Raw genomic sequence first — 12,327 nt, forward strand, 5'->3', positions numbered from 1 at the left:
GCCCGGCTTTGGTGACGAGGCAGGAGTCGTCCCGTACCGACCGATCAGAGCCGTGGCTGTGAAGGTTCGGGCCCGATGTTGTTCTCCCTGGGGTCTTCCCGTCAGTGTCCCTTCTCGCGAGGAGGTTGCTGACGGGGTGGAGGTTTCCCCCTCGACCTCTGCTTCCGGGGTGCCGCCTGTGGGGGCACAGGAACCGGAGCCGATGTCGAAAGGGTCCTGGGTTGCAGGGAAGCAGACGTCACGTGAGATCTCGGAGGCCTGTAGGCGGCCGAGTCGCGGCGTGAAAAAAATGTGGTTAATTGCCACTGTCTGCTTCGCCGTCAAAAAACTGCTGAGCGCAGTCCTCGACGGTGTTACCAACAACCCACCCTGCGAGATGAGTGCATCAAGAAAGCGGACTTCCTTGCTGTCACTCTTCTGCACAAGGTATAGCCGGGGGTGTCTCTCCTGGACCACTACCGTGGACATCGTCCGACCCAGGGCCCGTGCCGCCGCCTTAGTCGCCCGTAGAGCGCTGTCAGCGGTGGCACGGAGATCCTGCATTATACCCGGGTCGGCCTTACCCTCGTGGAGCCCTCTCAACGCCCTGGCCTGGCGGACCTGCAGGATGGCCAAGGCATAGAGAGAGGAGGCAGCCTGGCCCGCAACATCGCAAGCTTTCGACACCAGTGATGCCGAAGTCTTACGTGCTTTGGACGGTAGGAGTGGTCGATCCCCCCCCAGGTGGTAGCCGTCCGCGGCACAGGTGCACCGCAGGCGGACGTTCCGACCGGGGGATCTCGAGGCAGTCCTTGGCTGCCTCACCATCGAGGGAAGTAAGGGAGCCAGAGCTGGTTTCACTGGAACGGTCCGTGAGTGGAGCGTTCCAAGTTTTACACAGCTCCTCATGCACCTCCGGGAAAAACATTGCACCCGGGGTGGGCGCGGTTTGCACCGCGCACCGACCTCGGGAACCACGCATCCCCGGGTTAGCACGGATGACATCACTTCTGCTTCCTCCTGAACTCGACCGCTGCGGGTGGAGTTTGGATTCGGCAGAGTCGGATGCCAGTCTCCCTCCGATGCTGCGAGCGACATCTCATCTACATCACACATCGTTTCCGAGTGTGTGCGTGAGGATCCGGACGGTATGCCACCGCCGGTTGGGGAACGTTCAGAAGAGCGAATCGGGGTGCGATCGGCCCGTGAGCACTTGGCTGGCGGGTTTACGTTCGCAGAGTTCCCCATATCACTAACGCTGCTAACGTGGGTGGTCATCGGGGCCGTAGCCACAGATGTCACAGCCCGGGTAGCAGACGAAATGGTGGCTGGTTCCCGTAGGAAGACAGCCACCCGTGACCGCAACTTCTGAATGACAATCTGCCCGCAGTGCAGGCAGATGTGTCAACGAACGCTGCTTCAGTGTGCTGGACGCCCAGACACCTAATGCAGCGATCTTGTCCATCCCCCTCCTCAATGAGGGTGCCGCACCCAAGAGAACAGCGGGACATGCCGCGCTGGAGAATGCTCAGTCAGTCCTGAAAAGGACTTTTAGAAAAAATCTCTAACACCTCAGGAACCGCCGAGACGCCCAGGGGAAGGTCGCTGCAGGAAGGGACGATCCGCTGTAACACGTCATAGCACCAGTGTGTAGTTGTAGAGGATTGAATCCTGAGTTGTACTCATGAGCGATGGCTCTGAAGAACAAAAGGTAAGTGAATGCTGCACGCCGGCCTCCTTTTATACCGGATTTCCGGGGGCGGAGCCCGGCATGCAAATTGCATTCGCCAAATTTCATTGGCCTTTTCTATAGTAGTCAGAGTTGATTGGTTCTCAAGGGCGAACCCCATCTGTCGTTCTCGACACAACGTCGAGAGACCGACAGAAAGGGAACTGCCCATCACAATGTTATAATGTCTAGACATTCACATGCTGGGGATGTTGCTGTGTGTTGGCTGAGGTCTTTTAAATGATTGTTTAATGCGGAACTATGTATTTGCCCGAAGGTTTTGACTGGTTGTAAGATAGTTTGTAGAGCAAAAAATACAGCCCTCATGATTCCCATCATGCTTTCCTGTAGCTCACTGGTTAGAGCACGGCGCTAGCAACGCAAGGGTCATGGGTTTCGATCCCAGGGGATTGCACATGCTCAGATACAAATATATAGTATAATGCAACGTGATTCACTTTGGATAAAACCGTCTGGCAAATGCATAAATGTAAATGTATTTTTTTATTTAAGTCCCTAGATGTTTCTGCCACCTCCCTCAATTTTAGTCCACTGTATGTTTTTCTTGAAATAATTTGCCTAGTAGGAGAAAATCCCAAAACTGCTTGCTAACCAAATTAGGCCTGTTTAAACTTTTCAAGTAAGGAAATGATAGTTACTATTGGAAGTTGTTGTAACTGGAGACACATTAAAACTGAGAGAGTGTGCAAAGGCTCTGAATGTACCTGTCGCAGAAGGAAGGCAACCACATCGGTGGACTCCCAGTAAGAAGCGTGAAACAGGTGAGGAAGAGCCACTGTGGGGAAAGTTGTCAGGACATCTGGACAGTACAGAGCATAATCCAACCGCTTAGATCCCCACCAGCTGCTGGTGACTGTAACATGCATATAAAACACGTCATACATCATAATTTATCATATTATATCATAATATCATATCATATCAATATCTCATCATATCATCATAGCATATCATATCATATCATCTCATCACATCAGATCACATCATCTCATCTATGGCAAGCCAAATTAAGTTTTAATCAGTCTCAGGATAGGAATTTTTGATGTCAACCATTCAATTTTTTCTAGTAACAATTATAATTCTTGATATCAAGAATAGAATTTCTACTAGTAACAATTACTATATTTGATATCCGTAATAACATTTTCACAAGTAAAAATGTGAATTCTTGATATCAACAATGACGCCATCACTCGCAGAAATGTGTATTCTTGATATCAAATTTTTTATTTCATTTCTTATCATTTCATCTCATATCGAACAATACATGGAAGTATGACCATATACTGTATGTCAAAAATGTGTATCCTGAGAATGATTAAAAGCTAATTTGGCTTGCCATACTCATATATCATATCTCACATATCATATCATACTTTACAATACGTGGAAGTATCACCATACACTGTATGTCTAATTAGAGACGGATAAGTCTTAAAATTAAAACCAAATGTCAATAAAACTGCAAGCTTTATACTAATCACTGTCCTTGTGGCCCTTCGCTGTGCTGTATAGAGATATGATCTAGTTTAACAGAGATAAATGCATTGCGGCAGGTTTTTGGCAGCGCTGAGAGCCTCCAACACTGGACCGCTGGTCAGAGAGCAAAAAGCATCACTAATTATGAGATTGCGCAGCACGGTGTAAAGAGCAAATCTCAAGAAAGATCAAAGAGAAAAACTAGCGGTGGTTGAAGCTCGCCCACCCGCTGCTTACTCACTGTTGGCGATGGTGCTGCTAAGTCTGCTTTCCGAGCAGCCCGACAACTGACTGTCCATGCTGGTCAAACTGGACCTGCGGACCTCGCCACCCACCCGGCCTCCTGCACTCTGTTCTGTCTGAGAAGAGGAGGAAGGAGGGGCGACCGGTGGAACCGCAGTGCCGTGCAAGAACACGTCGGGGTAGCTGTGGATGTCATTGACTGGAGGGGAAACAAAAAGCATGTTTAGACAAATACAGGCAATACCATGCAAATGTCATCCTTAAAGGTCCAGTTTGTCATTTTTTGGAGGATCTATTGACAGAAATGCCATATACTATAGATAACTATCAGAGGTGTATAAAGATCTTATTTTATAAAGTCTTTTGTTCTCCCATGTGAAAGCTATCAGCATGAGCAGCACTGCATTTATGCTCTGCAATGAATGCAATGCATTCAGTGAAACTATTTTTCTAATATGTTGGATGAGTCAAGAAGAGAGAGAGAGAGAGAGAGAGAGAGAGAGAAGAAAAGAAAGCCAACAAAAAATTATAGCCTACACCACATCTTGTCTTCAGAGATTTCCGCTTAAACCATTGCACAACCAAGACAACAAAAGCCCCCCTTTCACTCTCAATATAAATCCCCAGCATGTCAAACTATATTTGTGCAACAACCCTAAATGATTTCTGACAGAGATCAAGTGCTTTTCTATCCTCCATCTCTGAAAAGACAGAAAGACAAGCAGGCAGAAATTCTCTAAGCAATGGCCTCTGCTAATCTGTCTTTTTACAAGCCTTGTGCACGCACAGCCTGTTATTTCTGACAGGGCCAAATTGAATGAGCTTTCATTAGTCTGGCAGTCTTTGTAGACAACATCCCATTAGTCTGGACCACATACATGTGAGTGTTACCCTGGCCTCTGTTCACTACGAAGTGCACCTAATATCATTCCAGCAAATTCATGTATCTCATTTCCCAGTTTCAGTCACTGGAATGATGAGGGGTGTGGAAGATTGGATGTCTATAATAGGGGTCTGTAGAGTGGAAATGGAGGACTGGGACATGATGGAGGTGGGAAAACAGGATGTGAATTCTAATAGGGGCAGCTTTATCATTGCTGGTCATCAGACTGAGCCTACGATTTTATTGCCTTTCAGTCACGGCGTCTTCTCTGAGGCGTGGTCTGAATGCGCTTATGCCCGTCCTAACCACGTCCAGAATAAGCAAAACCTGTCTGGGTTCGGTTTTGCAGCATTAACCCCAGTAGTCTCTCTGCTTGACCTTTTCCTTGGAGTTTTTGCCCAGGCGCAGGACGCATGGCTGAGCCGTTTAATTTCTCCTGTCACTGAAGGCGCCCGAGCCAACCGCAGAATGCTAATTCTCAGGAGCTCTCGCTTTTCAAAGCGTGGCCTGGAATCAGACAGCGCTATTACTCGAGCCCTGGTTGAACATGGGAGAAGACTGCGCTTTATGCAGAAGCGCTGATCAAACTTTCAATCCAGAGGTTATAGAAGCATATAAAGCTACCGAACGTAATTCGCAGCATAAACATTTGTAAGTGATATTAGGTAAAAGTAGACTCGGATCATTTAGGATTAGTTCAGACATTGAGCATATTTAACATGATCCACTCATGTACGTTCTTTACAATACATTTCAATCTAAATGTTTAATCCAAGGATTAATTGTTTACATAATATATATGTCTGTATATCGGGCATACTGATTCTGAATTTAGTAACAAACATTAATAAACATTTATGTATAATTTCAATTATATGTTAATATAAATTAATACATGTAAATATTTCATTAAATATATATAAATGTGTCTTTTGGTGTTTAGAAATACATATTAATACAAAATTAATATGCACAGTACACAGACATATGTGACCCTGGATCATATGGTCTTAAGTAGAACCGGAACATTTGTAGTAAAAGTAAAAATACATTGTGTGGGTCAAAATTATCGTTAAGCTATTAAGTAAAAATCATGTTACAAGAAGATATTTTGCAAATTTCCTACCTTATATAAATAAAAACTATTTTTTTGTGAGTGGATGGCCTGCCACAGTGTCCCTGATTAACAACTTTAAAGGTAATTTTCTCTATATTTCCATTTATTCGCACCCTCAGATTCCTGAGTTTTAAACGGTTGTGTATAAGTCAAATACTGTCACATTATATCTCATACATCAATAGACAGTTTATTTATTCAGCTTTCAGATGTTGTAAAATCTCAATTTCAAAAAATTGACCCATAATACTGGTCACATATATTATGCAAACACAATTTTTTATTCTGGATGTGATTAAGCAGTCTGAATGGATAATATCCAAAGAAGCATTTTGTCATTTGGGTCATGATGCTTATGTAACACCATACAAAGTGAACAATATCATCTGGAGCAAAGTCTAGAACTGAGCTTCTCTCATCTTCAGTCTCTCGCCATGGTGCTTACATCATTACATCATCATTGTATTATTGCTCCTGTATGACACATCGCTTATTGCTCCCTACACTCTTTGTAAGTCGCTTTGGATAAAAGCATCTGCTTAATTATTAAATGTAAATGTTATGTTCTATGGCAAGCATCGTACATACACCGGACATTGAGAACATTGCCTGACCGAATGGATTTCATCATCTACAACATGGCTGAGCAGAAAGTCAGTCCTAAAGATTGGGTTTGAAAACCAAATTGAATTTGCGTGCAGTGTGAACAAAGCCATAGTGTTCAGAGAGAGACCACGGAGGCAGCGCAAATACATCAAAGTAGATAACTTAAAACACAAATAAATAGCCACTTCCAACGTTCTTAAGTCATCCATTCAATCCTGATTGAAACTAGAGATGAGCAAGAGAGAAAGTGACTGAGGGGACAGAAGGAAGAAATAACGCATGGACCGCAGGAATATTACAGTACAAGGAGAAAAACATCGAATGTCGAATGTAACCCGAATGTCAACAAAAAAACAAAAACGGAGTAAAATAAAATAATGTACAAAATGAATATTTATTTGCGTCGTCAGAGCATTCATCACATGATGACCTGTGCATCTGTGTTGGAAAAGACATCCCACCCGCAGATGGACATATGACGTGTGACGACAAAGATGAACAAATGAAAATTGAAGCAGCCATTTCATGTGACTATGAAGCACAGTGAGTCTAATAAACCGTGTTTTTCAACCGTGATTCATGAGAAACCTTTTACCACAAATGTCTTGTTATTTTAAATTAACTCACATTACGGTCAAGGAGAAACTGAGATTAAAAATCTTTCCTAAGTGCTTTTAAAAATACAAAATAAACATGAGCACACTAGAAGAAAAGGGAGCTTAATAGATCGCTTCAAAAATCCCGGCTTAGTGTGACTTTAAGATGACTGGGCAATCCTGACAAAATTGTAGTCCAAGTCACAGCAGGCTAAAGCATTTACCACAGCACTGTAGAAAAACAAGAGGACTTTGAGACGAGGATGAGAAAGTATATGAGCTCTGAGCACGAGGGGCCGACGGCAACTCGGAGATGAGAGGAAGAGAGAGTTGAGCAGAAAGTGAGAAACGGGCCGAAATGAGAAAAAGAACTACGTGATGTGGATCCACACATTGGTACAGGGGACGCATGCGGTCCCCGGCTTCAGGCCACTTGAAATAAAGGGCTCTGGATTTTCAGCCGGTTGCCAAATGAAATAAATGTATTGGAATTCAGGGGAAAGCGAAAACTAGAACAGAGATGGATATCAGAAACATTTCTCACATTAAAGGCCCGTTGGGTAAATCTATAATGACTCATAAAAGCAGAACTCTACACATGGGAGGCCGCTCCAAAGATACTTCATTAGGTTGACAATTATTAGCTGCTGCATTAAAACCGTGCATGTGTGTGCGTCAGTGTGCACATGCATCAAATTAGAAACATCCACGCTTCACTATCTAACGCATATTTTGACATTTTCTCCCTTTGATCGGCGGAGTGAGACTTGACATAATTAATAGTATGGGAGACAGATTCAGTAACTGTGAAAGTATTACTAATACTATAGTAGAATGGGAAGCGGTGACCTGACACAACTTCACTACAAAATTTCAAATGCTATTAGATTTTTAATGATAATCTTAAATCTATAATTTACCTTATTAGTAAGATTATTTATTTCTTTATTTAGCCTTGTCGTGCAAGCACTGTGGAGCTTGTGCATAGGCAGCAGCTTTTGCCAGAGGGGAACTGGAATCCCCCGGTTGGGCCCGGTTTCTCCTGAGGTTTTTTTTGGGTTCCAAAAAAATTTGCATACTGTTTTGCACTATTTGCCAGGCTGGGGGGGCTGCTTTAGAATTCAAAAGTTTTACATAATTAACATTGCATATAGAAATGTATAGTCTGTTTAATATTTGACCTGTGTTTCTCTCTCATCCATTTTAAATGTGTGCTTTCACTGTGAGTGCGTGCGTGTCCGTGTGTCTATGTCGATTTGTGTAAATATCTGTGCATATTGTGTGTGTGGAGCGTTTGTATGTGGGTATGTCTTTCTTCTGTGTTTTGACATTTTTCTTGTTTTTACAGGTATATGACTTTAGTTGTTTTGCTTAAAGTCAATATGTCTCATGTACAGCTGCTTTGTAACAATGGAAATTGTAAAAAGCGCTATATAAATAAAGTTGAGTTGAGAGTTGAGTTGAGTACAGAGGACACGAATTGTCAAAATTTTATCTTAAGAGAATACAGATTTAAAAACACTTTTAAATGTCAAAAAATACTGATTTACACTAGCATTGCTTAAGAAGTGCATAAGCACAAAAAGCATGTTTTTGTATTTAATTATATATTTATATTACATAATAAACTTAATCACATTTTCCCCGTTCTAAACTTATAATATAAGACAGGCAAAAAATGGTTGAAATAAGTTAAATATGTTGGCGAATATGCTAAATAAGCAGCCATATCATGTGCAGAAAACAAAAGAAGATATTTTGAAGAATGTCGGTAACCCATTGACTTCCGTTGTACAACGAGACATTTATCAAAATAAACTTTTTTTGTTCTACAGGCATTAAAATTTACTCACCAACAAGGTTGGAGCGACCATCACCCAGTGGGTAGCGCTGGTATCGGGATACAGGGAAGGGAGGCAGTTTGTGGAACTGGGAATGTAACAGGGGCTCGAGTCTAGAAGCCGAAGGGTCAGACGGGTAAAACAGGTTGAAGATTTGAGAACACGCAGGCCGGAGCTGAGACACTGCAGGTAAAAGGAAAGATGTAATTTTGGTTAAATTGATGTTACCTATTGCAATGGCAAAATTTGCCTCCGTTGACGTGCTAATTATTAAAGATTTGCCAAAATGGTGTAAATTGGAGTGTGTGAGTTACACTTACCCTGGATGGCAGGAAGTACGGTGCGTCTCATGGCCAGCACCAATCCAAGAGGACAGCCGAGCAGAAAACAGTCGGACACCTCAAAGTCAAAGCGACCTGGATTCAACACTAGACTGGTGCTGCTGCCTGGTCTCAGATCAGTTCCGTCCTGTGTCAGACTGCAAACACACAAAAGAACAAATTACATTTTCTGACAAAATAAGTCCACAGCGTTTCTGGCTGTAGAGGACTGCGGACATTTCAAGAAAGGTTATTACTTTCCTTCTGAGCGTGACTACCCTGCTGAAAGTACGTCAGCATGACAGTCTGATGTTCTGACTGACTCAATTTGCTTTTAAGCTAACAAAACTCAGCAAGGTCAACAAGCTTTGCTAGAAATGAATGTGCTATCATTCATGAGATTATGACAATCTTAATCTATTGCTACAGCAAGACACAAACCTAGTCATGCAGATATATATACACTGGTCTTAACTGCAAGTCTTTGAAGCAGGATAACTGGAATATATTTCATGTGCATCAAATGTGACCAATTACTTGTTGTCATGAACCATTTAAACAGCCAATTGTGTTTCACGAACGAGGCCCATTGACAGTAAGTAAGTTTGAAACAGAGTTCGAAATCTCCACTCTCTTTTTGCACTTGTGCACATTTTTACTATCACGCTGAAAGCGCTGACAGAAAACTCTTAGCAGCTAAAGACTCTGGCTATCTCACATCAGTCGGTGTGTGAAAAGGATGAGTTGTACAGGGACCGATGACTGGGAGAAGCAGGAGAGTTAAGGTGAAATCAGTGATAAGTTTCCCTCAGTACCAGAGCTATCGTTTCTGCGTGGCAATCTGTGCTTTAATCCAGCACCCTTTACAGCAGCCCTAGTGACTGCATAAAAGCCCAAAATATAATACATCCACATGACAAGAGTCAAGTCATAGGTGCCTATAAACTCTAGATTCCTCCAGGTTTACGGTCACTTTACAAAAAGCAGGGAAAACATGTACAGTAAGTGTCACTGTAAGTGAATAATATGTATATCTGCAATTTCATGAAATGCAAATTTTGTAAAGCTGATAAAAGAATGAAAGCAAATAAAATAGGTTTTTAAAATAAAAAATTCCTCCACTAAAAGGAAATGATCGAAGACCTTTACTACAAATTTGTGTTTTACAGAAGCTACATCCATCTCAAAAAGTCAAGAAAACAATGTGGATTAGCAGTTCATTGTAATCTGGAATGAGGCAAAAATGGCAGTTTAGTAAAGCCCTTTGTGCAATTTTTCTTTGTTCTGTTGGGAATTTAAAGGAACAGTTCACCAAAAGTGAAAATTCTCTCATCATTTACTCACCATCAAATTGTTCCAAACCACTATGCTAAACACAAACATTTATATTTCTAGGCCATTTTCTTACTACATTACATATATCAGTATTATGAATATTAAAGCTTTCCTTGATTTGTTTTATTATGTGAATAACATGAAAAAAAGTGAACAAGAAACATTTTACCAGTAGCTCCTCACCTCGCAGAATGCAACATCCAGGGGGCAAGGTTGGATCTATTGTGATTGGTCAAAAGTAGGTCCAGGCTCTTTTCACTGCCTATTGATTGGTCAGAATATTTCTTCAGCAGTTTTGCCACAACGCATGTCATACTCGTGTAGTTGCTACCATTTCCGCATTGAGTCGTAACTAAAGTTATTCTATTGAGGGAAAGCAAATTTGCTCAAGACAAACTTTATTTATTTAGATATTTTTAATAACGTATTTTATTTTGTTTAGGGTAAGGGTTTGGGTAAACAAATACTTAAAGGTGATCATTACATACAGGCGTACACTAAATTATGACATTGATAAGAGCAAACGTTGGCGACCCCAAGTTGCTACTTACCTGCTTAGTATATAAAGTGGGAGGAGTTGGATCTGGATCCAACCTCGCCCCCTGGATCTTGTGTTCTGTAGTGAGGACCATCTCCCTTTTACCCTTAAAATAGGTTGAGTAGTGTATTAACACCACTTTTACAAGTTTATTTATCTCGCACAAGGATTCTTTTACTTTCAGTTGACACTAGACACTCTGAATTATAATTAAACCTTTAGGCTTCTTATTAATTTCTCTTTGACTACAAGACAACACATCTTACCCCCTCCCTCTAACTTATTCATTCAGGATAAACGTGTCTGCTATGATTTTGTACAACTGTGCAATGACACAATCAATTGATAGCTCTAAAAGATGGCAAAGAAATGAAATGCTTCTCTACACAGGGAGTCTAGAAACTTCAATAAAGCAGCTCTGTTGGAGGCCTTTGACGAGAGCCATACCGAGAAATCACACTCGCCACATCCTTAAAAGGAATCATTTAAAAGATCAGACGAGGGTTGTTTGGTTCTCGATGCCACCACTGTGTTATTGAGAAATTTCTGCTTAAAACGCTTTATTCTGGCAGTGCCTATTCGTGAACATGCAGACTGACAAGGACTGAGACTATAAATAGCACTGCAGAGAGACAGGCAGGCAGACGCGACATGCCATCACGCAGCCAATATTGATAAACAGAGACGCAAGGAAGCGTGACAGATTTATGGATGGCGTGGCCAGGAGGACACATCTGGCTAATCTTGTTCTGGCTTCTTATTGCGAAAAAACAAAGACAAAATACATGAATAAGCAAGCATTGAAATAAAGAGGCTATGGATGCCAACATGGTTTAAGCAGCTATTAGTTCTCTCTGTTCTCTGAAGGCAAACGGTACCTGCTCAAGAACGTGTGGTGCTGACTGTCTCCATCGAGGGAGTCGCTCTGTTTGCGCCTGAGAGGGGCTTTCCTGCTGCCGGATTCGCTAGGGGCAGAGAGGTCTACGTTGCTTCTGCTGAGACGCTTGCTGGAGTTCAGTCTCGGACTGACCTCAGCGTTGTCCTGAACGTGTGGGAACAGTGTCAGTTAATGTATATGTAAATAAGCAAATATACCTGATTTCCCATGTTGAGAGAGTTAAGAGCATAACATATAATAAAATCTGGGTCATGTGCATCGTGGCACAGTTTATATAGTATGTGCTTTGTAATAAATTATAGATCAAAATTTGTGTTGCTCAGAAATTCATCATTTAATAGCTCCAAATAATGATAATTCTCAGACGCAAATGTCAATCTTACAATGTTTTTACCAAAGGTTTTCATCAAGCTGATAGGACAGATGTCAGTATTTGGTTGTTTAAATACACCTGTGAAGTCTCTTTTAAAGTTTTTAAAGCATAGTTTCCCATAGTCAGGGAAGTGAATTGTGAATAAAACTTCATATTCATAATAAATGTTTATATAAAAATCAAATTTAAATAACTATTTTATGTTCTCTGAAGAGTTATCCCTTTTCCGTTTGTTTGGTATTATTGTGTCTGGTTTGTACATTTTAATTCACAGAAATCCTACAAAGTATATTATCTCTCAAAAACATTTGATTGTTTGTCACTTCCATAAAGCATGAATTTTCCTCAATTTTAAAATAGAAAACTCAT

At 41.7% G+C, this 12,327-nt stretch overlaps 1 protein-coding gene across 3 annotated transcripts in view; it reads right to left on the minus strand.

The window, feature by feature from the left end:
* Window positions 1–12,327, minus strand: part of pitpnm3 (PITPNM family member 3) — an 89,248-nt gene that overhangs the window by 19,132 nt on the left and 57,789 nt on the right. For all 3 annotated transcript variants that reach the window (XM_056757012.1, XM_056757013.1, XM_056757011.1), the window contains exons 8-12: window positions 11,566–11,729; window positions 8,815–8,972; window positions 8,507–8,677; window positions 3,450–3,650; window positions 2,434–2,582 (exon numbers count right to left, since the gene is read on the minus strand). In XM_056757012.1, coding sequence (XP_056612990.1) covers window positions 2,434–2,582; window positions 3,450–3,650; window positions 8,507–8,677; window positions 8,815–8,972; window positions 11,566–11,729 — 843 coding nt within the window. The remainder of the gene's footprint in view (window positions 1–2,433; window positions 2,583–3,449; window positions 3,651–8,506; window positions 8,678–8,814; window positions 8,973–11,565; window positions 11,730–12,327) is intronic.

This window comes from Triplophysa dalaica, chromosome 9, assembly GCF_015846415.1.
Source record: "Triplophysa dalaica isolate WHDGS20190420 chromosome 9, ASM1584641v1, whole genome shotgun sequence".
Lineage (NCBI taxonomy): Eukaryota > Metazoa > Chordata > Actinopteri > Cypriniformes > Nemacheilidae > Triplophysa > Triplophysa dalaica.